Source organism: Nicotiana tomentosiformis, chromosome 2 (genome assembly GCF_000390325.3).
Source record: "Nicotiana tomentosiformis chromosome 2, ASM39032v3, whole genome shotgun sequence".
In the NCBI taxonomy this organism is placed as follows: Eukaryota; Viridiplantae; Streptophyta; class Magnoliopsida; order Solanales; family Solanaceae; genus Nicotiana; species Nicotiana tomentosiformis.
Genome location: NC_090813.1, coordinates 10685611 through 10712111, shown reverse-complemented (window position 1 = coordinate 10712111; position 26501 = coordinate 10685611). Strand labels below are relative to the sequence as shown.

Below are 26501 nucleotides of genomic sequence, written 5' to 3'. Positions count from 1 at the left end.
TTTTCCTCTCTAGTTTTGTAAGACTAATTATAAATAGATGGATCAGAGGGGAGACAATTAAGTAGCAATAGTGGTTTTATTTGAGTTCAGCTCTATAGTTCATTGGAGCTACCGGAAGTAAATAATTATACTTTGGTTGAACAAAATTTAGCCCATTTGACCCACCCCCAAAAGAAAAAAAGATTCTAAGTGAATATTTATATTTATTTTCATATTTGACACTCAACCGTTCTTCTTAGAAGATAGGCCAAACATGGAACTGTCTCTTTGTTACTAACAAAAGCACTTCTCAAATGACTTAGACCAAACACAAATTATTATTATTATTCCAATGTAATTCGAAAATATAATTTGAAGAAAGCGATTCTGAAAACTTGGCCAAACAGGGTCAAAGTGACAGTAACAATAAAGTGGATTAATATGTGTGATCCTTATACATTCAGAAGCATGTATGCAAGAGAGTAAAACCACCAAAACAATCACATTTTGATAAGTCATAAACTGCGTAATAGTTTAACTATAAGCCTGAAGAATGCATTGCACCATAAAATTTAATACGTTCATAAGAATTGCCACTAGTATCCATGGCAGAGTTTTGTTTCTTCTTAAATTAAAAGCTATATTGTGTTATGTACGACTTCCAGTAGCACAGGAAAACGCAAAATATACACACTACCTGCTTTCAAAACAAATTGATGAAAAAATTGCAGTCCTTGTATAACTAGAACTTTAGAAGTTGATTGAAGAAGTTGCAAAAGGAATGCAACAAAGGGCTTCTCTTGTAGCCAACAATGAACAATATAGAAGAATTGGATGATACTTTACCATCATATTATCACAAGAACTTTACCAATAGGAAGATGACAACAGCTAGAATAACGATAAATATGACCAAAAGGCACAACCAAGTACAGCCACCTTTTGTGCGTTTATTCAAAAATGCCAATTTCCTTTGCACTCTCTGTTTCAAAGGACAGTAAAAAATCGCATTAGCTTGAGCGCGACAAAATCAGAGATTTTACTTCTTATTAATTCCTTCGTCCGATTTTACCATCCACAGGTTTGAATTGGTAGCATTGGTTTGTGTAGTGATGTTATGCAATAAACTATATGACTTTAGCAAAAGCAAAACTACTACTCAAAGAAATGTATCTATAAGAATGAATAACTCATGTAACACACACAACACAACCAAAAAAAGAAAAAAGTCAATTTGAAGCATATTGAAAACGAGCAATACCAGAAGCCGGGAGTTTGTTGTATCAACATGGTAGTCTAAGTTATCCTGCATATTAGATCAAACATTATGCTGCTAAAATTTAGAAATAGTTTTTGAAAACCCCATCAAAATGAAAGGGAGAGAAATGCTTTCAAGTGTTAGACAAAACCATAAAAGATTAAAATGAAACTTTTTGCAGTGATATCACCCACCAGTAGTGCAGTATGTAGGTTCAGCTCCTCATTGATTGCTAATGCAACATGTTTTGTGCTTGTCACTGTCTCCTCCAATTTATCAAGATCCTCATCCTGCTCTGTTTTAAACATAAATCAAAAGACAACCACATTAACTAAGCTTTTTGAAAAAATAAGCAGAACATGTAGATTTCCAGTGTTATGACAACATGCCTTTAATAACTTGTCGTTGAAAACCTACAAGACCCTGGTTGTCAAGACCAGTTGCCCGACTGATAACATCAGGTCGCTTAGTTTCTGGGCCAAGCAAGCTATCCCTATTTGCAAGGTTATTCATGTTGAGTGTGGTCGCCATCTGATTAGCTTTCGTAATCATATTATCGAGCATGTCATGACGACGCTTCATCTCCTTTTTGGTTCTGTTTACGAGTAAAAAACCATGAATAAACTTACAAATCTTCATCAATTAATAACAGCAAAATATATACTCTGAAAAACTGTTGAAGACATAATTAAGTAAATAAAAATGTGCTCTCTCTAACAGCTTAACCTTTTAGATGAGATGGTCGCACACTTCAACATTGTATCAAAGCATCAGAGGTCCTGGGTTCGAGTCTCACCGCCACCCAATATCAAAAAGAATTTTCACGTGCTTGGCTCATCAAAAAGAATCAAGCCCGTACGTGAGGGGGCGTGTTAAAGACATAATTAAGTAAATAAAAATGTGCTCTCTCTCTAATAGCTTAAGCTTTCAGATGAGATGGTCGCACACTTCAACAAAAACATAAAAATTCCCATACAACTATTAAAATGATTTCGCGATTAACGAATCACTCCACTTTCATTTTTCAGCTATAAATATTTAACACCTCCGGTTTATGGACTAAGACCTAACTTATTTTTGGAACTAATAAAAGTGTACTGCACCTGTACCTCCAGAAGATGAACACTTCTTTAACTATATCATTTGTATGCTGACCATCAAAGTCATCTATTCAGCCACCAAGTTGACCATCAAAGTCATCTATTCAGCCTACTCCCTTAACTCCCATCAAACTCCACCGGAGTCACACTCTCCTCAAACCACACCAGCAATCCAGCTTTTCCTAACCTCTCCGCCCTCATGTTAACCCTCTCAATCTCTATGCTCCACTCAACCCTATACTAAACCCTGTTCCAACATACCTAGGACTCATCAACTCACCTTTAAATAATGATTTTAAACTTTATGTTCAAGTTGCAAATTGTCCCTCCCGTATCAACAGTGGATTAAGATTAAAAACTTATTAACTTCACTTCTACCCGTTATCACAGCGGGTTATAAACATAGCTAATAATCTGAGGAGTTATATCTCAAATCTGAAACTGGAATTTAACTCTATTCCAAAGGCAATAACCAGAGAAACAAAGCCATTTCAGACCAAACTGTATACAGAGGTAACTAGTACCAGATCTTTCAAGTAAAGATAAGGTTATAATCATGAAGTAAATTTTCAAGTCAATGATAGTGCATCCTTGAGCACAAACGATAGAACAGAAAATGTTGAAGTAAATTTGTGAAACAACATGAAATCGTTGATTTACCATCTTTCTGTTTAAACCTGAGTACTTTATAAGGATATCATAATAAACTGAAAGATGATTTAACATAATATCATAAAAACCCAAATAGAAGTCTGTATGCAGTTTTCTTACAAAGGCTGCTTGCTTGGGAGTGTTGGAAGAAGGGACTGGAGAGTATCAAGCCTTGTCTTTAATATAGTGATTTTTCTCCGAGCTGCAGATAAATGTCGTTGTGTTTCAGGTCCGGAAGAGGGCAAGGAGTTCCTCGCAGAAATCATAGAACCGATTTCATCCGCAAGTTTGGATGCTTCATTAAATTCTCGCATCCATGAGTCAGCAGACGATGCCATAGATAGCTGAGAAATCAAAATTGCATCTTAGGCAAAAAAAATAAGAAAATGAATATTAAACATTACTTCTGACTCTTATTCAAAATATAAAAGGGATACTTAATTAGCTCTACGACCAAATTGAATTCCCACGTTTGAGTTGACAAAATTAGTAACGACGCAAGTCGAATTAGGCATTGTATGTGGGTGACTATTCTGTTATTGAGGAATAGATAGGAAAAGAAAAGAGAAAAGGTTGTCTCTGGAACAATAAAGCTGGATTCCATATAATATTTTCTTGTGTAAAATATTGCGAAATTTCCTTTTCAGAAGATGAACATTGTTTTAGGAATGATAAAAAAGATATAGGCAGACAATCATTTTGGGAGTACGTTATTTGAAGTTTAACTTTGGAGCTGCTTTCCATAATGAGTTAATTTGCAATAACTTTATAGTTAATTCCAAGGTGCAACAGAAAAATAACATCTCAGACTTTTATAAACACACAAAGATCAGCATCCATGCCAAACTGCCTCTGAGATATCACAGTGCAGCCAAAAGTAAAGAATATGTGGAAAGAAATAAAGAGAAATAAAAGGGGGCACAGGCTTGGAGCTTGCCATAAAAGTCAAAACGCAGGGAAAAGAAGCAGAATGTTGTATAATAAGGCTTTTCAGTGTAAAATAAGGCTTGATGCTGCAAATAAAAGTAATGAAAGATAAGATACAGGTAAAGAACAGAAAAAAAAGCTTCATGATTGTTGGTTCAACACTCAAGCATAACTCACGCAAAAAAGTTTAAGTGTAAAAAATATAACTCTAAAGCTTGAGTTCACATAGTCTAAACTCTAAAGTGAATATTAAAAGTCTAGTAAAACTATAAAAATCTGAAACCAGAATAAAAAGTAAACATTGACAGATGAAACTTAGGACACCATGTCTCCTTATTTGAAAGGACAAAAACTACAATCAACAATGACTGTCGAAATAAAGGGAACCATAGAAAAATAAGGCCACCCGGGACATGGCAGAACAGAAGCCCTTATTCTTCATCATCCAAAAATGCAAATATGTTATACACTTTGGGAGCTGTTTTACAACGTATTACATCTAACATTTACAAGCAAAAACATCTAAACGCAAATACACATGCACATGAATAGGTTTTCACGGAATGAAGCTCATAAGAAGCAGAACAGGCATGTTTTGGAAGTTTAACATACTAGAACATCAATCATATGCCAAATCTTCCACAGTGTGAAAGGAAATGAATCTGACCTTTCAACCAAAACGATTTCAACTAGGCTTGTTGATTTAGAGCTTTAAACTAACTCACTGAATTACCCCAATATTGCCTGAGAACTTCTCAATTGCAGCCCATGCCTAACAAAGAAGTAGATATACATAAATATTCATAAAATTTAAAGAAACTAGAGTAAAAATCTGAAAAAGTTAATGTAATAATGGTCATGACTTGCTATAAAGAAGCATATTAACTCTTGACTTGTGTGCATGGAACGAACAAGAATGAAGTTAAGCAAACCAAATGATTGTGAAGACAACCCGTTGCAAGTAAAGGGAAGTTATATAGAAGCATATTAACTCTTGACTTGAATAGCGCAATTCATTTGAGGGATTTGTCTAGCAAACCCTTCTAGAGTTGTATGCTCATTAAATAATGTGGAATAAGATTCTAATAGGGGTTGATAAGAAAATATTATAAAAGCGATCAGAGATTTGTAAACCCATCCTTCAAGAAGCTATTCAGCAATAGGAAAAAGAACAACAACAACAACAACAAACTCAGTATAATCCCACGAATGGGGTTTGGGGAGGGTAGTGTGTACGCATACCTTACCTCTACCTTGAGGGTAGAGAGGTTGTTTCCGATAGACCATCGGCTCAAAGAAAGAAAAAGAAAGTACTAACAACAAGCAATACCAACAACAAGATAATAAGAAAACAAGCCGTAACAATAACAAGATAATAAGAGAACAAGCAGTATCAACAACAATATAATAAGAAAACATGTAGTAATCAAGACTGTCAATAACCGAATACAAGGCTAACTACTACTACTACCGGTATGGGGAAGACACACAGTCGACTGCCTACTAAACTTCTACCCTAATTCTCGACCTCCACACCTTCCTATCAAGGGTCATGTCCTCTGTGAGCTGAAGCTACGGCAAGTCCTGCCTAATTACTTCTCCCCAATACTTCTTTGGCCTACCTCTACCCCTCTTCAGACCACCCGAGGCTAACCTCTCACACCTCCTCACTAGAGCATCTGTGCTTCTCCTTTTCACATACCCAAACCACCAAACCCTCGCTTCCCGCATCTATTCTTGTCCTCCACTGAGGCTAATCCTACCCTGTCCCAAATATCTTCATTTGTAATCTTATCAATCCTGGTATGTCTGCACATCCATCTCAACATCCTCATTTCCGCTACTTTCATCTTCTTGACATGAGAGTTCTTGACTGGCCAACACTCTGCTCCGTACAACATGGTAGATCTGACCACCACTCTGTAAAACTTACCATTAAGTTTAGGTGGCACATTCTTATCACATAAAACACCGGATGCGAGTCTCCATTTCATCCACCCTGCTCCAATACGATGAGTAACATCCTCATCAATCTCCCAATTCGTTGGATAATAGACCCAAGGTACTTGAAAAATAGGAGTTTTGCTGCTGTTCCTGAACGGAAACTAATAGAGCAAAGCATCTCTTTGAACCAGACCATTCCGACACCCAATGATTTATTTCTTAAGACAAATTAGGGGTTCAACACTAGAAGGATGCCCATCATAAAGAGAATGAAATGCTGCAGGCAGGAATGCGACCCAATGGCTAGTGAAAGCTTAGGAGGTAGACGTTCATCCGGTAAGCCAGAATAAATCCTTGACCGATAGATGTCTTATGCAGGCTGTCAAATTACCACGACAGTCCTCCTTTATTTGGGTTAGACAGTTGACACTAGCAATATGAGGTCAAATAGAACACTAAGCTCTCAAAATTCTGTGAAGACTCCCAAGAAAATTAAATAATTGAAAAAATGAAGAACATCCTGTAGAACATTTATTTGGGATAACAGAATTTTCTGATACCACTAATTACTAGCTGGTGAATAATCTTCTGAGGTTAAAATATACCATATTCCCTACTTAACAAGCTTTTTCTATTATGTTCAAATTAAAGAGGTATAGAACCAAGATAAGAACTAGTTTTACAAATTCGGTTATTATCTGCCCACAGAAACCGTTCATTCTTTTCCATATGCATAATTTCTCCTTAATGCAGTTTTAGATAATTAGTTTTAAACACACAAACACACAATATAACTCAGAGTGATTATGTGTCCACAGAAATCATATTCATCCTTTTCCCATTGACAAAAGTTCTCTTTAGTGCAGTTGCAAGTTAACCGTCTTCATCACCTCATATGACCATGATGATATCATGTCTACAGTGAAGACCCAAAAACGAGCCAAAGAAAATAGATAAATAAAAGTTCACCCAAAGATGGTGTTCCTTATATTCTGGTAAGCACAGAGATTATGAACTAATATGGTCTAGTTCACCATAACATTAGAAAGAACAAAAAGTACGAACAGTTACGCTAAACAAATGAACAAATACACAATCACCAAACACAAACACATTTTATCTATATAGGTATAGGTAACTCTAGTGATGAAGAAATCAAGTTGCTTCCTTAGTGCTGTTCACTCCTACTTGATACTTTTAACGGTACGGACAAATTTGCAAAGCTACTTCTTTTTGGGAATTGATTTGCGAACTAGCTGTCATGTTTATTCGATCAAATTTATGTAACACTTCCATATGCCTTGCCTATTTCCTCTTTGTATGGGAACATTAGTAACTGCATCAACAGAAAGTAAACAAACAGTTGAGCCACCACATACAACCAGAATCGATCACTTTATTATGAATGTAAGTTTCTTTAACTAAGTGACAATATTAAATTCTATTTGTCCAGCGTCACTCCTATTAAGAAAAGACCAAGTTCCTGGTATAAGATGTTCTGAAATCACCTGACGATTAACAAGGATAGCTTTGCAAATTTCTTTCTTTGACTAAATTTGCTATCGAACCGCAACACTAAAATCATATCACCATTTCATCTTATAGAGATAAAATCGAAGATAAATTTATTACAGCGCATCCATAAGTTTGAAGAGACACCCTTTTCTATGGAACACATGAAGGCATTTGCTTAACGGTTATCTGCTGCATATTTACTTTGGGACTACGAGGCGGTTCCTCGGGAGATCCCCTTGTCTTGCATATTTACTTTGGGACTACGAGGCGGTTCCTCTCCCTGTCTTGCATACTTACTTTGGGACTACGAGGCGTTTACTCGGGAGATAACCCTGTCTTGCATATTTACTTTGGGACTACGAGGCGGTTCCTCAGGAGATCCTCCTGTCTTGCATACTTATTTTGGGACTACGAGGCGGTACCTCGGGAGATCCCCTGTCGTGCATATTTACATTTGGGACTACGAGGCGGTACCTCGGGAGCGCCCCTGTTGTTTACCTCTAATTGTTGTGTCGTTATTCTCTGAAGTTCTCGTTGTTTAAATTCTGAGTCATTTCAAATATTATTATATCTTCTGCCTTAATTTCTTTTAAACCAGTAGGGCCATGACCTGACCTCGTCACTACTCTACCGAGGTTAGGCTTGGCACTTACTGGGTACCGTTGTGGTGTACTCATACTACACTCTGCACATCTTTTTGTGCAGATCCAGGTTCTTCCTACCATACCAGATACCAGTGAGCTAGACTGTACGTGGAGACTTCAAGGTATATCTGCCAGCGTCCGCAGACCTCGGAGTCCCCCTATATCTTATTATGTTGCTTTCCTTACTCTCTTTAGACTCTGATGTATAAAGACACTCAGTATTTTCTCTTAGAAGCTTGTGACTTATTTCTACTGGATTTTAGGAGTTGTAATTATTGATTTGCAGTTTTATATTTATTTCACGTGTTGAGAATTGGGCTTCAGTTTTATATTATATTATTCCGCAAATTTGTTAGGCTTACCTAAAAAGCTGCTTGCTCTGAAGCCAAAATTTATTTTATATTGTAGCATTTTCAGAAAGCTGCTTGCTCTGAAGCCAAAATCAATTGACTTCCCTGATATGTTTTGTCACACATGTCCAGGCCTTCAATAGACTCTTTAAAGTCTAGCAAACGGCTCACACTCGACAACTTACAAAAGAGAGGCATCATCCTTTGCAGTTAATGCATACTCTGTGAGGAAGAAGAGTTAAATGTCAATCACTTATTCCTATACTGAAGCTTTACATACCAAATCTAGAATTTTTCTTGAACTCCTTGGGCATTAGAAGTTGTATGCCAAGATCTAGTGATCTACTCTGTATTCGTGCTTGCTTGGCATAAGAAGGGAATGACCAGATCCTCTCTTGGTATATGGAACTCAATTCCAGCAGTCGCATGGTGGGTTATTTGGAAGGAGAGAAATGCTAGAGTTCTTGAAGATAAGGACATGTAGATATCTCAAACACAAATGTCTATGTTGGTTTTTGGTGCAACATGGGCATGGAAAATGTGTTAAGAGCCTGACACCATGAGTGACTCCCTTAGTTCTTTACACACACTGTAAAGTACTTACCTTTTTGGATGTACATTCCATCATTATCTCTTTGCTGGGTTTACATTAACTAAATACTTACATTACCTATCTTAAAGTGTGGGCTCACTTTTGTTTCTCATAAGAGACATATCCTGTTCACACATTACCTATTGAGGGCATCATATCATTGTACAGTCTATGAAACAATATGGTCCTATCCTCGACCAACATAGGTTTTAATTACGACACCAACTGCATAACAGAATCTCAGTTATTACAAAAACTCCAAAGTATTTGTTTTCTTGAATCTAACTCGGAAGTCCCTAATTGTCTTAAACTTATACCAAAAAATATCTTAAACGCCAAATTTATTGAGTATTGAAACGAACCACGTCGAAGTAGAGCAGAATGCATAACGAGGATTCGTAAAATCCAAAATGAATTAGTTTGAGAATTACAATTAGGCATAGTCGTTGTCGTAATATTGCAACTCATAAGTGACAGCATAAGACTAAGATCAGCTCTTTTATACTTATAAAGGAGAGCTGAGGCCCCAGTTGCTACTAAAGGAGAGCTGAGGCCCCAGAGCTCTTTTATACTCATTAGAAACTCTTAACAATACAATAAGATTCAATTTAAGGTAACAATCAAAACAAACATTTTATTTAAGGTAACAGTACACTACAACACAACACGTAACAACTAACCAAACAAGCTATTATGTTACAGTTCTGTTAGATGTTTCAAATGTAATACAAGTTCTTTCTGCAGTATTGCGGAAACTAAAATTGTAACTGAAGCAACTAATTCCAGAATTCAATTTACCTCTAAAACATAGCAAACCTTTAACACCAGAAGTGAACTATTGGCTCTATTAAGAACCCACTTTTGGCATCATTACAATCTCCATACAACTGTCAAAATAGTACCAAAATAACAAAACCCAATTAAGATAAAAGCTAAAACTTTCGAAATTCTTAATGTTTACGCAGCACTCTTCCTGGGCTTATCAGAAACTCAAAAAGAAAGGATAAATACAAATTCATCATGAAAACAAGAGGAATTTAGATTCAAATCAGAAGGAACAAGTAATTAGTGAAGGGTGTTGGAATTTACCTTACGCAATGAATTGAATCAACAGTTTGCTGAGAAATATTGGATCAGGATTCCCCGAGTATTCTGTATATGACCATTTTTTTCCCCTTAAATTCTTTTAAAGAATTAATTGAGGAAAAGGTCAAAAGGAATGAGGGGGAAGGAAGGAAGCCAGCTTTATTGTCCGTTTCCACGTAAATTACGACACGAATTTACTTGTTATGCTACTCCCATAATGTGGGCCGTCTGATCTTTGGCAAGTTCTTTGATTGGGAATTTATTTTGAAGGGATAGATATAACGAGTATTTCTTTTCCTGATTTCTTTAAAACAGGAAAAAACAATTGTGTTTGTTCTATAATCGTTTGGTTTGAGGTATAGAAAGAAATAATTAAGGTATAAAGGAATTGCAATAGTTATACAATATTTAATTTATCTTTTTATTCATGTATAGTTAATCCTTATATAAAGTTGGAATAATATAATTTTATACTACTATCAACATGTAATAATTAATTCATGTATAATTTATATATGGATAAAATATTAAAAGGACAAAATTATCCTCTCTTTTTTTTCAAGAAATCTATGAAATTCAGGCATCCAAGGTATAATTGTAAATTCATTGGTTTTTAGTTTTAAACAATATCTTATATATTCAATTTTATTGCAATGAACCAAACTCCCAATAAAAAATAATTCAAGCATTATTAATCCATGTGTTGCTAATAACCTATTAGGCAAGCTTCTCTAAGGCCAAAAATACTTTTTTTAAATTAAAAAAAAATCAAAGTTGAAGTGTTTGGCCAAGCTTTTAGAAGAGGAAAAAAACTGCTTTTTTGAAAAATATATTTAGAAACACTTTTTAAAAGTTTGGCCAAACACTAATTACTGCTTAGAATTACTTTTCAAATTAATTAGTCAAACACAATCTACTTCTTACCAAAAGTATTTTTGTGAAAAATCACTTCTCAAAATAAGTTGATTTTAAAAGTTTGATTAAACATGGTATAATACTTGTAGTGTAGTCCTTATCGTAAATTTGCAATCCATATATAATTGTTATATAGTATACATGTTTTCATACTACATCATACAACTTTTATATAACTTTTATAGTATATGTTTCATACAATGTTACATCTTCAAACGTGTAATCAGGTATAGTTTGTTTGTCATGCTTCATACAACATCATACTTTTTTCACGCAATTTGCATACAACTTACAAACAATTATGTATATCGTTTGTATGTATTTTGTATGTCATGTATTTTTTTCGTCTTCGAATTTCAATCTGTAAAACCAAAATCAACTATAATCTCACAAACACCATCAAAATTGATATATAAATTTCAAAGAATATTCCCAATCGTTTGCAACAACACCTAATCTAAACAATAAAAAATTAAAACAATCTTAATTTAAATTTAAAGCTATGAAATTTTTTAATTGTTGTCAATGGCTGGCACTGCTTTAGAATTAATGAACAAAGTTGGAACTTTGTCTAGACAGTGAGTTGAATTTAGAGAGAGAGAGAGTGTGTGTGTGTAGGGTAATTCTTATTCTTATAAAGAGAAAGGGAAGGGTTTTGAAATTAAGTTGAAAAGCGAATAAAAAAAAAGAAAAATTTTTAGAAATCACTATTGTTTGGTGGCTATTAACTTACTATAGCTACCATATACATAATTACTTCCTATAACTACTATTCAGTTATTACGGTAGTGTATTCACATATATTCGTATTGATGTATTCATGAATACATCAGCAAAAAGCGCCTAAAATCAGGGCAGCCCAACTGTACGCGCATGTATTCGCGCCATGTATTTATGAATACAACAGTAAAAAGCATCTAAAATCATGGCAGTCCAATTGTAAGCGCATGTATTCACATGTACTCGCACTACTCTATTCATGAATACAGCAGTAAAAAGCACCTAAAATCAGGACAGTCCAGTTGTACGCGCATGTATTCACATGTATTCGCGCAATGTATTCATGAATGCAGTAACGACAATCTTTTAAAAATAGGTATGTCTAGTTGTCTAAAAGAAAGAAAAAATATAAATAGCGTATTTCATGCCTTATTTCATGCCTCAATGGTAATATATACCATAAAATACTTATTTTGCTATAAAATATAAAAGGTAAGTATAAAAAATAATATTTTAAAATAATTTTGGTTTATAATAAATAGGGTGTATTCCTTTGCTATATGAGGTAAAATTTCCTAAAAAGAAATTGTGGATTGGGACTGATTACAGCAGTGTGATCGGATGACAAATGTGGGGGAGGGGGGAGAGAATTAATTGCCTATAATTAAGGATTTTCTGTTATTATGAATCTGTATATAACTTATAAATATAGATATGATATGTAATTAAGAAGAAACTCTATAAAAATGATAAAAGCCTATAATTTAGCATAGCTATGTGTAGGCATATAAATTTTATTAAAATTAAATCCATAAAATAATTTGGACTACATTTTAAATTCAAGATATGTTGGTCCAAATAAATATATGGGCTAATATAATTGAATTAATTGTATAAGTCCGATATAAATGGATTAAATAAATAAGTCTTAATACATTGGGCTAGTCCATTTAATTGGGCTAAAGTGATGAGCTCACTTCATTAGGCCCAAGATGTCATCTTTCTAGAGGCCCACTTTGGTGCCACTTGTCAAATAACGTGGCGCGCCAGGTCAAATAGAAGAGCCAATAGGATCATGCCACGTGTCAAAATGACAAGGCATATCAAGTCACATTATAAGGCCAAGGAAACCGCGCCACCTGTGCAAGTGACATGCTCTACCCAATCAAATGCGGTCATGTCACACTTCAATTTGATTGGTCGGAAAGAGTTTATTCTTATCACAACTCCTCCTTCCATAACTATAAATAGGGATCTGCATAACTTAGAAAAGGGACCAGAAGTTATAACAAGAAGTAAGAGGGAGCTCGTGGATCAAACGTTGCGGATTTCTCTAAAAGCTACAAGCATTCAAGTTGTTGGCCCAAGAAAGAGAATAGTTTTAAAGATTGACAAAGGAACTCAGATATGAACCAGGTCCATCACTAGCAGACATAGACACCGGCATAGTCAAGGCACGTGAGGTACACATGCAGAAGATAAGCGTATTCTGGTAGAATGAGATATCTCCCGATCGAAAAGATTGCGAAAATGATAAGGAGAAGGACTCCTTATTCAGTAAGAACAATACTAAGATAAGGAAGGATTTAGGAGTTGAGTTTAACTAGAACTCTTCCACCAAGGAAGAGTAACATTAGGATTCTAGTTAATTCTTTATCTACTAACTCCTATATGTTGCAGAATATTCTTATTGTACAGGTACGCACAAAATCAGAAGTTAAGCAAGAATTAAGAGCAAAATAGCAAGGCAATTTCGCAAGCAGTTCGAGTGATATTTGAGTGTGCGAATCTGACGCTACTTGAACCAGCTAGAAGAACTAGTTCCAACTGTTGTCTTTTAGTCTAGTTATTTGTAGTAGGTAGTTTTAACTTGTACCTTTTTAGCTTTATATAAAAGCGTCTGTAATAGGTACTTTGTGTTTTCAAGTTAGAGTTTACTTGAAGTTTGTCGCAAATAGCTAGAGGTTAGTTTGCTACAAAGGGTTAGAGGTAATCCTAGGTTTACAAAAGAGTTTTTATAAATGCTATTTTGGCTCACTGATTTAGTAAAGAGTTTTGGAAAAATTCTACTGGGAAGTAGGTCGTGGATTTTTTACTTTTTAAGCCAGGTATTTTCCACATAAAAATCTCTGTGTTCTTTATTTCCTGTACTTATTATTCCGCAGCAGTAGTAGTTGGAACACATAGAAGAACCAGGTCCTTCTATAATCTGTGCACGTGAAAAATTAGACACCACACAAATCACCCTCCCCCTCCCTCTTGTGTGGTATTGGTGTATAAAATATCAATTGGTATTAGAGCGGGTTATCCTTGAAGAGGCTAACACCTTAGGAGAAGATCAAGATGAGTGCACCACCTGGGAACTGGGAAGGACAATCAACTGCTAGGCCTCCACTCTTCAATGGCCAGTACTACTCCTGGTGGAAGAACATAATGAGAGACCACATAATTGGAGAAGACTACGAGCTATGGGACATTGTTATTGATGGTCCTTTGGCTACCATGAAGAAGAATGCTGAAGGAGTAGATGTGCCAAAGACAAGAGCTGACTGCACTGCTGAGGACTTGAGAAAGTGAGAGAAAAATGCTAAGGCCAAGAAATGGCTTGTGTGTGGACTTGGTCCAGACGAGTACAACAGAATTCAAAGTTGTACTACTGCTAAGGAAATTTGGGACACCTTGCAAGTGGCTCATGAAGGAACTGCTCAGGTGAAGAGGTCCAGAGGTACTTTACTATATTCTCAATATGAGAATTTCTCTATGAAGGAAGGAGAGACTATCCAAGAGATGTATACAAGGTTCACCACACTGACTAATGAACTGAAGTCTCTTGGAAGGACTCTTCTTGAAGAAGACAAAGTTGAGAAGATTCTGACTAGGGTTTTACCAATTTCTTGGGAAAGCAAAATCACTGCAATTCAGGAATCTAAGAATATTGCAACTCTTAAACTGGATGAGCTGATTGGAAATCTCATTGCGTATGAACTTAAAAGGCAGACCATAAAGATGGATGTGCCCAAGAAGGAAATGAGCATGGCACTCAGAATCATTGAAGGTGCTGATCTGGAGGAAGATTAAATGGCTATGATCAACAAGGACTTCAAGAAATACCTTATGAGAGGAAAAGGTTCCTCAAGAGGTGGAAATTACAACAAAGTAAGGGTTCCTGAAAAAACGACCAATGAGGGATGCTACAAGTGTAGGAAGACTGATCATCACACCAAGAACTACCCTCAATGGGAAATTGAATGGAAGAAGGAAAGATCTGAACAAAGGAATAGGAAGAAGGAACATGTTCATCCCAAGAAGAACAAAGGATCAACAAAGGCTATGGTTGCTGCTTGGGGAGAAAGTTTAGATGAGGAATCAGATGATGAAGATGAAGATGAACAAGCACTTATGGCAATTGGAGAATCATATGGGGAATCTCATGAGGAATCTGAGGTTCAAGTGAAGGGGAGCAGCCAAATATGGTACATGGACAGTGGCTGCTCAAAGCATATGACATGAAGCAAGGACCAGATCCTTTCACTTGAGGACCTCAAAGGAGGAAATGTCTCCTTTGGAAATGGAAAGAAAGGTGAAATCATTGGGGTTGGTAAGGTAGGTAAGGATGACTCTCATTCCATTAAGAATGTCTACTTGATAGACGGCTTGAAGTATAGCTTAATCAGTGTGTCACAATTATGTGATAGAGGTAACTTGGTAGCATTCACCTCTACTAAATGTTTTGTGATAAATCTTATCACTGACAAGATTGTTTTGCAGGGTAAAAGAGTGAATAATATATATATTATAGATTTGTCCACACTCTCAGAGAATGAATTAACTTGCTTAAGTGAGTTGTATAGTGATCCCCTCCTTTGGCATAAGAGGCTTGGACATGGAAGTCTAAGTCAACTCAACAAATTAGTCTCCAAGGACTTGGTGATAGGACTGCCTAACATTAAGTTAAAGGAAGACAAAGTTTGTGAGGCTTGTGCAAGGGGGAAGCACGTAAGATCATCGTTTAAATGCAAGAAAGTGGTAAATACTACCAGAACGATGGAACTGGTTCATATGGATCTCTGTGGTCCAATGAGAACATTAAGTAGATGTGGTAAGAGATATGTGATGGTGCTTGTTGATGATTATTCTAGGTTTACCTGGACACTTTTTTTAACATCTAAAGATGAAGCATTTGACATGTTCACTTCCTTTGTTAGAACAACTTAGAAACAATTAGGAAATCAACTTGCATCAATTAGGTCTGATCATGGTACTGAATTTGAAAATGCTAAATTTGCTGAATTTTGTGATGTGCATGGCATAAATCATAATTTTTCTGTCCCTATAACTCCATAACAAAATGGAGTAGTTGAAAGAAAAAATAGGACTCTTGAAGATGTGGCTAGGACTATGCTTCTTTCTAGTAAGCTGCCCCATAGCCTTTGGACAGAAGTTGTAAATACTGCATGTTATATCATAAATAGGTGCATGACAAGACCTCTAGTAGAGAAGACTCCCTATGAGTTACTTAAAGGGAGAAAACCAAACATATCCCATCTTAGGGCATTTGGATGCAAGTGCTTTGTGCACAATAATGGTAAGGACTTCCCAGGTAAGTTTGATCCCAGAAGTGATGAGGGAGTATTCTTGGGATATTCTTCACATAGTAAAGCTTATAAAGTTTATAACAAAGAACTATGTGTGTTGAAAACAGTGTACATATGATTTTTGATGAAACTAACATTCTTTCTGAGAGACAAGAACAGGATGGTGAAGCAATTGGGCCGGTTAAACACTTAAATGAAACCATAGCCCAGACTGAAGCATCTCTGGAGGAAGGAACATGTGATAGAATAGGTTCATCTATCCCCAGCAATATGACAGGGGGAATAGAACAAAACAATTCTCAAACTTCAGTGGAACCTGTACCTGAACCTGTTCCACAACAACAAAATATTGAGGGAACATCAAGGGGTAACCAGTTGGTTGTGAAACCTTACATATATCAAAGTTCTCATCCTATTGAGAATATCATCACTGATCCAACCTCTAGAATCAAAACCAGATCTTCTTTAAAGAATCTTTGCACTTTTGATGCTTTCTTATCTCTTATCGAACCTAAAAATGTTACTGAAGCTTTGCAGGATGCAGACTGGGTAAATGCAATGTAAGATAAACTCAACCATTTTGAAAGGAGTCAAGTTTGGAATCTGGTACCAAGACACTTGGATAGATCTGTAATTGTCACTAAGTGGGTCTTCAGAAACAAACTTGATAAAGATGGAAGCGTTACAAGAAACAAAGAAAGATTGGTGGTTCAAGGATATAGTCAGGAGGAAGGCATAGACTATGATGAGACTTTTGCCCGAGTGGCAAGGCTGGAATCTATAAGGCTCCTCATAGCCTTTGCTGCCTATATGGAATTCACCCTTCACCAGATGGATGTCAATAGTGCCTTCCTAAATGGCTATTTGAAGGAAGAAGTGTTTGTCAAGCAACCTCCAGGGTTTGAGAACAAGAAAAATCCTGATCATGTGTACAAACTTGACAAAGCACTCTATGGACTCAAGCAAGCTCCAAGAGCATGGTATGAAAGATCATCAAAGTTTTTGCTTGAGCATAACTACAAGAGAGGTAAAATTAACAGCACTTTGTTCTTGAAAGAAAAAGGTAAAGATCTCTTGGTAGTTCAGATATATGTAGATGACATAATCGTTGGAGCAATTACTGATAAACTAAGTAAAGAATTTGCTAAACTAATGGGAGTGAATTTGAAATGAGCATGATGAGTGAGCTTAATTTCTTTTTAGGCTTACAAATTAAATAAAATTCAAATTGAACTATGATCCATCAGCAGAAGTATGTAAAAGAGTTGCTTAAAAGGTTTAAAATGGAAGATTCCAAAGAAATTGACACTCCTATTGCAACAACCACAAAGTTTGATATAGATGAACCTGGTTCATTTGTTGATTAGAAGTTGTATAGGGGATGACTGGTTCATTATTGTATCTCACTGCTAGTAGACTTGACATTGTTTTTAGTGTAGGACTTTGTGCAAGATTTCAGACAAATCAAAAGGAATCTCACTTGACTGTTGAAAAGAGAATCTTGAGATACCTAAAAGGCACTACTAATCTTTGTCTTTGGTATCCAAAATGTAGTAATTTTAATCTTGTAGGATATGTTGATGTTGACTATGCAGGTTTTCTAGTGGACAGAAAGAGCACCTCAGGTATGGCACACTTTCTTGGCTTATGCCTTGTGTCTTGGGCCACTAAAAAGCAGAATTCTGTGGCCTTATCTACTGCTGAGGCTGAGTATGTTGTTGTAGCCTCATGTTGTGCTCAACCCCTCAACTATTGTGGATTAAACAGTAATTGAGGGATTTTGGAATCGATGTTGGATGTATCCCTATCTTTTTTTATAACACTAGTGCTATTAGTATGACAAAGAACCCCGTTCATCATAAAAGAACAAAGCACATATATGTTAGACATCACTTTTTAAGGGACAATTATGAGAAGGGATTGATCATTATAGATTTTTGTGCTACTGATAAACAGATTGCTGACATCTTTACAAAAGCACTAAGTAGAGAGCACTTTGAAAGGAACAGGTTAGAATTAGGGATGATTAAGATCACCTAAGTGAACCAGTTCAGATTGTACATGAAAAAAAAATGAAAAAAAAATTTGGTTAGAAAATCTGGAACTTGTGTAAATAACCAGATTAATTGTTGCTCAGTCTCATACTGTAAATAATATACTCCTATGCCATGTTTTGATATGAATCACTGGTCTCTAATGAAATTTTCTCTATTTTTGCAAATTGAGACTTGGTTGAGAGGATTCTTAGTGAAGAACCTGGTTCATCAGTGATGGTTCATCTGAAAAATGAGGTATGTGTTCTACACTCTGCACATTTTGAAATACTAATATTTAAATCATGAGCAGAACTCTACCCAAGTCAAAAATCTTCCAAAGCCTATCCAATAAAAATTTGAACCAGTTCTGTTTCAACTAAAGAATTCTCACTGAATTAAAACACCTAGATTCTAGGGGAGCTGTAACCGTCATTCCAAACTAAAAATTACAGAGTGATTAGACTTCTAATTGACCACAAAAGGCTGGCGTTGTGTATTAATTCCACTTCTCCTTTAAATCCCTCATCATCAACTCTACAAATTCTTCATTATTTCTGAAAAACCGTCGAAACCCTTTATTCTCTCCTTGCCTTCAAATTCAATCCAAGATTTTTCCTTCATCACAAAACCATAACCAAAATGCCTAACCCCTGGAATAACCCTGGTACTCCTCCACCCCCTACTCCTTCATCTTCCTCCACAACACCTCAACCTAGTTCTACCCCCCAACCTAGAAAAAGGAGAGTCAAAATGCTTGCTAGAAAAATAGTGGCCAACGGAATCTCAAAAATTAAATGCCCAGTTTCAAGCAAACCAAGCCCAAAACTCACAAAATTCGAGTGATTCCTTTAAATCAGCGACTGAGGGGGAAGAAACTGGGTCTTCCTATTCTGAATAGGTAACTTCTGTTCCAAAACTTTCATCTGAGGTTATTTCTGAGATCGCTAAAATTTTAGAAACTAGGTTCATCCTGGTTGGTTCTGTGATAGATCTGGAAATGCCTGAGACAAGAAGGAGAGGTGGTAAAAACAAAATTGAAAAAGAAAAAGAGAGAGAGGGAGTACAGAGTGAATAGAAGGGAAAGGGGAAAGAAGTGGTTGATTCTTCATCCACCTATGAATCTGTTAGAATGGCTATTTGTGGAGGTGAGCCAGAAAAGGAGGAAGAAGGTGGCAGGCACACAGGGGAAAGTGGATCAGGAGAAGCCGCTGAAGGGCTAGTAAATCTTGGAAAGCAAGCAGATGAACCTGGTTCATCTGCTGAGGAAACCCTGGCTGATCTCTTGAAAAAGTTAAGTGACAGTTACCAACCCAAGAAGAAAAGAACTCCTAAAGCTACAACCTCTGGGACAGCAAGAGCCAACAAGAAACAGAAAGATGCTCCTTCTGAGACCTCTGATATTCCTCTTCCAAGAGGAAGAACTATAAGGAGCAAGCTAAAGCATAGTGATGAGGAGTTGCAGAGAGCTTTAGAGGAGAGTAAGAAGAAAAGAATGGATAAAGGGAAAGAAAAAGTGGTTGAGCCTGTTGAGTTGGATGAGATGGACCTGGTCCATCAAAGTGAAAAAGTGGCAGGGGTAGAGGTTTAGACCCCTAAGCCAAAGAAAGCCAAGACTTCCTCAAAGAAGTATTCATCTGTTTCTAAGTCTGTTGAACCCTCTATCTTGGCTAAGCGAACCAGGTCTGAAGTGAAAGCCAAGCAAGTGAAAATTACTGAAGAAGATGATTGGAGTGGTGAAGAGGAGGATGTGTCTGATGGTGAGAAGGACAGGCTGACAAAGTTTGGTAAAAGAACAATTCTGAAGGGGAGATTGTTGAAGGACTTGGAAGAAGAAGGAATGATTTTATTGCTGGAGAAGCTTGAGATACAGGGGTGGAAGGACATAGTCCTTCAATTGGATGGGAGACTGGCTAGGAATGAGATTGTGGAATTCATGGCCAATGCTGAGGTCAAGGAAGCCAGAGTCACCAGCCTAGTGAAAGGGGTCCAAATCTTTTTTAATGCTAAAGAACTGGTGAAATCCTTGGCATACCCTCTGAAGGTTGTGATGACTATACTAGGCAGAAATGACCCAGTCCGGATTCTCTTCCAACTGCCCTGGATATCATAAGGAAATTTTGTGATAATGAAGAAGAGAGTGAGCCCAAGGCAGTCTATAAGAGTGAAATGAAGCCACCCCACAAGGTGATATTTGAATATATCAACAAGTGCATGTTGCCAAGGCAGGAAAGGAGGCATATTGCAAATTACATGGACTTGGTCTTGATGGAGTGTATGGACAGTGGGAGGCAGATAAACTGGCCTAGGTTCATCATTTAGCTTTTGGATAGAGTTGTCAATGGCTCCAAAGCCCATGTCATTCCTTATGGTTTCATCCTCACTTCTGTTCTTGCTCATTATAAGGTGTCATTGAAGAAGGCGGAGATGGCTACAAGCAAAGACCATTTTGGAATCAATACTCTTCTTGCTTGTGATTATGAGATCCATGGCGTCCCCAATGAACTGGTTCATCGAAAAGGACACCTGTAAATAGCAAGGTCAGAGCCCTAGTGCAGGAGAGTGGGGCAAAGGATACTGAGATAGCAAGGCTGAAGACTCGTTTGGCTGAGGTTGAATCTGAGAGGGATGTTCTTAGAGTTGAGCTTACAGAGGAAAGGGAGAAGAATAAGTGAATTCTTCACGATATGTTGAATCTTCTCCAAGCCAAAACCCAAGCCCCTAGTTCTTCCAAGCCTTAGTTGCCTAGCCTGCCTAGAAATTCAGTGACCCAGATTCGGGACTTTTTCTTTTTGTTGCTCATGCTTTAAATGTTTTTGTTTTATTTTGTGGATTGTGGAAGAACCGTACTTTCTATCAATGAAATTTACTGCTCTTGTTCTTATGCACTGTCTCTATTTCTTTAATAGTTTGAATTCTTAGTTGATTACTGATGATTGATCCATGAATGCATTTGCAGTTGCCCCAGTGGCCATGAATAATTTTTATAAAATTTGGGACTCGCACATCTTTTTGCAACTTTTCGATGATGCCAAAAGGGGAAGATGTGCTCTGAACAAGTGATATTTATAACCTAAATGACCATGGTTCTTTATGATAAGTGCTTAATACTCTAATATGTGTCAATGTTGGATTAAGTTGAAACACTCCTAAGTTTATGGACGCACAAAGTTTGTCATCATCAAAAAGGGGAAATTTGTTGGCCCAAGAAAGAGAATAGTTTTGAAGATTGACAAAGGAATTCAGATATGAACCAGGTCCATCACTGGCAGACATAGACACCGGCAGAGTCAAGGCATGTGAGGTGCACATGCATGAGATAAGCGTATTCTGGTAGAATGAGATATCTCCTGATCGAAAAGATTGTGAAAACGATAAGGAGAAGGACTCCTTATTCAGTAAGAACAGTATCTAAGATAAGGAAGGATTTAAGAGTTGAGTTTAACTAGAACTCTTCCACCAAGGAAGAGTAGCATTAGGATTCTAGTTAATTCTTTATCTACTAACTCCTATATATTGCATAATGTTCTTATTGTACAGGTACGCATAAAAGCAAAAGTTAAGCAAGAATTGAGAGCAAAATAGCGAGACAATTTTACAAGCAGTTCGAGTGATATTTGAGTGTGCGAATCTGACGCTACTTGAACTAGCTAGAAGAACTAGTTCCAACTGTTGTCTTTTAGTCTAGTTATTTGTAGTAGGTGATTTTAACTTGTACCTTTTTAGATTTATCTAGAAGCGTCTGTAATAGGTACTTTGTGTTTTCAAGTTAGAGTTAACTTGAAGTTTGTCGCAAATAGCTAGAGGCTAGTTTGCTACAAAGGGTTAGAGGTAATCCTAGGTTTACAAAAGAGTTTTTGTAAATGCTATTTTGGCTCACTGATTTAGTAAAGAGTTTTGGAAAAATTCTATTGGGAACTAGGTCGTGGTTTTTTCACCTTTTGAGCCAGGTATTTTTCACGTAAAAATCTATGTGTTCTTTATTTTTTGTACTTATTATTTTGCAACAGTAGTAGTTAAAACACATAGAAGAACCATGTCCTTCTATAATCTATGCACGTGAAAAAATGGACACCACACAAATCACCCCCTCTTGTGTGGTATTGACGTATAAAATATCACAAGTGTTCTAAGGATTAAAAGATCAGGACGAAGATTCAAGAACAAGCTGCAAGCCCTTGGATTAAAAATACGTCAGGATCAAGATTAGGCCTCAAGCACTTGGATTAAAATAAAATAAAATTCAAGATTAAGCTCAAAAGCTCTTTTATTTACTGTTGAAAAGAAGAATGAGAGAATTCATAGAAATTGTAACACTCAAATACTTGAAATAAAATACTACGATTGTTACAATATTTTTCAGTCTATTTTTCTCGACGCAATTTATTGTCTACACTATGTATCGAACCAAATGACCCCGTAGAGTTTGTTGGTGTCAAGGGTGAAGCTAGAGCTTCCAACAAGGCAAATGGTCTGAGGAACTAAGATGGACCAGGTCTCGAAATGTCACAGTACTTACTTTTGGTGTATCGGTAGTGTGATTAGTTTAAGTGCTAACAAAAGAGATAATGTCGTCGATGAACCTTAACTAACAAGTTCCAATAGATACATGTTTTAAAAAGATACCAAAACTAATATTATATATATATATATATATATATATATATATATATATATATATATATTGAAGAAGAGCTAACCCTTGTAATAAGTAATAAAATTCGTTGAGATTGTATTTCGAATTGTGTAAACGTTGTTGTATGCTGTCATGAATCTCACCCCCTCGTTTTATGTTGTGGACATCTTGACGTTCACATACTTGCTTATGATTATAGACTATCTATTTTGGATTTGGCCACTTTACACGTTTTTTTCTAAATAGATTTTGTATATTGTGTTATTTTAGGTGTCATGTACACTCTTATTATTTTATTTTTACAATGACTGTGTTCAGACTATTGTTACATAACGACGTGTATATGTTGATTGTACTGTGTTCATTGCAGAAATGGTTCTAAAATCAGGGCTTCGGGCTCTGACTGTGCTCCTCTTCATTTACATAAGAACAATCGACGTAATTGCTCAACCAGATTCTGCAATATTTTCTTTTTCTGGATTGCTCAACCAGATTGGAGAAGAATGCATATTCAACGAGCACATAAAAACCAATAGAGTTACTTATCAGAAAACATATTTATTTGTCGAAAAGATTTAGGCAACCAACAAGGATTGTGATTACTACTTTTTCATACTTAACTAGAGGTTTCGGGTTCGAGCCATGGGTACAGAATTGCTTTTGTTAGAGAGCATTTTACTCGTGACGTGAGAATTCTCAAAACGAATTCGGATTACATGGGACCCTAATGCAAATATGGATACGTAAATTTGGGCCGCACAGCAGTTGAAGTCCAGTTCAAATGCAACCTCAAAGCTATCTTGGCTCAACCTCGCAAGTCCAGCCCAAAACACCCAAAAATAATCTCGGGCAAAATATAAAATTGATTGGTCAACCGAAAACTAATCATACCCGCTATCCACAAATTGTATAAATATGTATATAATACACACACGTATATATATATATTTTTTTTTTATCGGTTATAATTTTTAAAACAGCTAAAAATATACATAAGCTTTAGATTTTTTTTCTTCTACTTCAGTCTTCACTATAATAAAAGGCAATCTTGGCCAACTATGTTACAGTATACATACCAAGAATACTTCTCCATATTGTTCTCCAATTTATTATCTCTCTCACTGCAGTTTCTACCGAAGGGGCATTTGTCAAAAAATTAATCAGTACCAAATGTTTGAATCAAACTAATTAATACAGATATTTATCAGTATATAGGAAGTAATTTTTTTTAATAAATTAACCACAATAAAATAGTATGTCCACACACTTTAATTTGTACCATTAAAACTAAGTTACTTAATTTAATGTAAACATCAAATACGAGTAAATATTTCACAAAATTCTCATGGCACGACCTACTATATTTTGCAGGTCATCAAATCGAACTAGTGAATCAAACTCCAATCCCAACTCGTCAATTAACCACTTTCTTAAATTCATTCCGAAAAATATCCAACAAAATTAATCACTTATGACATATAATGCCATGCATTTCTTTCCTATATCATGACTTAAGTTCTTATTCACTTCTATCGGAATAAAAATACAGTCAAGTGTCCTCTAATTGTTGGGAATAAACCCCCTACAAAAATAATATTCACAGTAATAAAAGCGGAATAATCACGTAGCACCGAGATACGGTAATTAGCAAGAAAAAAAGTGACAACGACATCAAAATTTTTACGTGAAAAACCCTTTGAATAAGGGAAAAACCCACGGCCCCGAGACGAGCAACTGATATCACTATAGCAAGGAATTTCACACTTTGTAGGTCCGAGTAAAATACTCCAGAGACCACTACAACACTCAAAAGAAATAACACTCTTTTGATATTCTCACCTCATTACAATATCGCTCACTCTCTATTTTTCTCATACACTATTTTCTTATACCTTGTCTGTGAAACCTTACTCTTTCTTTCTCTCTTTGTTGTTGTGTCGAAATGAGAGTTGAAGCTCTCCTTTTATAGCCGAAGCCTCACTCTCTAAAGCCTACTATATTTGATAATTTGTACATATTTTTCCTTCTTTTTTTTTTTTAATGTTGACAATTCAACAAAGTTGGCTATCAACCCAAAGAAATTCAATAAAGTTGGCTACCAAACCAAAGAAATTTTCCTTAGGCACATGCCTATTACTTTGACTATTGAATGAGATGGAACCCATCAATATCCCCATCCAGTCTCATTCATCTAGAGGAGGTAGCATTGTCTTCTAGTTTGAGTGCATGCCGACAAGTTCTTTGCATAGCTCGAACTTGTCTCTTAGTACCACCTTGGTCAACATATCAGCAGGATTTTCACTCGTGTGAATCTTTTTGACCTGTAAAGATTCGTTCTCCACATGCGCACGAATCCAATGATACCTCACATCTATATGTCTATATGCTTTGTTCTTGTATGGTACATGGAGTTCTTGCTCAAGTCTATTGCTCTTTGATTGTCACAATAGACGACATACCCCTTTTGATGCAATTCCAGCTCTTGAAGAAACCGCTTGAGCCATACCATCTCCTTGCCAACTTTTGTAGTGGCAATGTACTCTGCTTCAGTTGTTGAAAATGCAACACAATTCTGTAATTTAGACTACCATGAAATAGCTCCCCTGAAAATATAAACAAATATCCAGTAGTGGATTTTCTGTTATCAATGTCACCTGCCATATCAGCATCTGTATAGCCCTTCAAGATTGGATGAGTTCATCCAAAGCACAAACAATCTCCCGTGGTACCTCTTAGGTACCTGAGTATCCACTTGACTGCTTCCCAATGTTCCTTTCCAGGATTTTCAAGGAATCTGCTAACAACATCAACTGCATGAGCAATATCAGGTCTGGTGCATACCATTGCATACATCAAGCTTCCGACTGCTGAAGAATAAGGAACTCTAGCCATGTTCCCTTTCTCCTCCACTTTTGTAGGGCACATCTTCTTGCTCAACTTTAGATGACTAACAAGAGGTGTACTGACTGGCTTAGCATTCTTCATGTTGAATCGTCCCAGTACACGTTCAATGTATTTCTCCTGAGACAGCCACAACTTTCTGCTTGTTCTCTCTCAAACTATCTTCATACCCAGAATTTGTTGTGCTGGGCCCAAGTCCTTCATATCAAATGACTTGGACAAATCTCCCTTGAACTTTGTGATCAGCCCTTTGTCTTTTTCTACAATTAACATGTCATCCACATACAACAATAATATAATAAAGTTATTTTCAGCAAATCTTTTGAAGTATACACATGGATTAGAATATGTCTTTGTGTAAGTTTGACTTTTCATGAATGAGTCAAACTTCTTGTACCACTGCCTTGGTGCCTGCTTCAACCCACAAAGACTCTTATTCAGTTTACACACCATGTGTTTTCTTTCAACTACTTTAAATCCTGCTGGCTGCTCCATATAGATCTCCTCTTCCAAATCTCCGTGAAGAAATATAGTTTTCATGTCCAACTGCTCCACTTTAAAGGCTAGCTACTAAGCTCAAGATTGTTCGAATATAAGTCATTTTGACAACAAGTGAGGAAATTTCGTCAAAATCAATACCTTTCTTCTGCTCGAA

General features: G+C 36.3%; 1 protein-coding gene across 2 annotated transcripts; it reads right to left on the bottom strand.

Moving 5' to 3' along the window:
* Positions 1–512: 512 nt before the first annotated feature.
* LOC104101027 (syntaxin-52-like) lies at positions 513–10295 on the bottom strand. 2 transcript variants are annotated; one of them, XM_009608431.4, is made up of 8 exons: positions 10050–10188; positions 9759–9847; positions 4583–4687; positions 3109–3332; positions 1627–1832; positions 1432–1532; positions 1241–1285; positions 513–961 (listed from the first exon to the last, which is right to left on the bottom strand). In XM_009608431.4, the coding sequence occupies exons 4-8, from the start codon at positions 3324–3326 to the stop codon at positions 836–838; spliced, it is 696 nt and encodes a 231-aa protein (XP_009606726.1). In that variant the 5' UTR covers positions 3327–3332; positions 4583–4687; positions 9759–9847; positions 10050–10188; the 3' UTR covers positions 513–835. The 2 variants fall into 2 exon arrangements, with proteins under 2 accessions (XP_009606726.1, XP_009606725.1); XM_009608430.4 differs by lacking the exon at positions 9759–9847 and having other exon boundaries at positions 10050–10295.
* Between the last annotated feature and the right edge of the window lie 16206 nt (positions 10296–26501).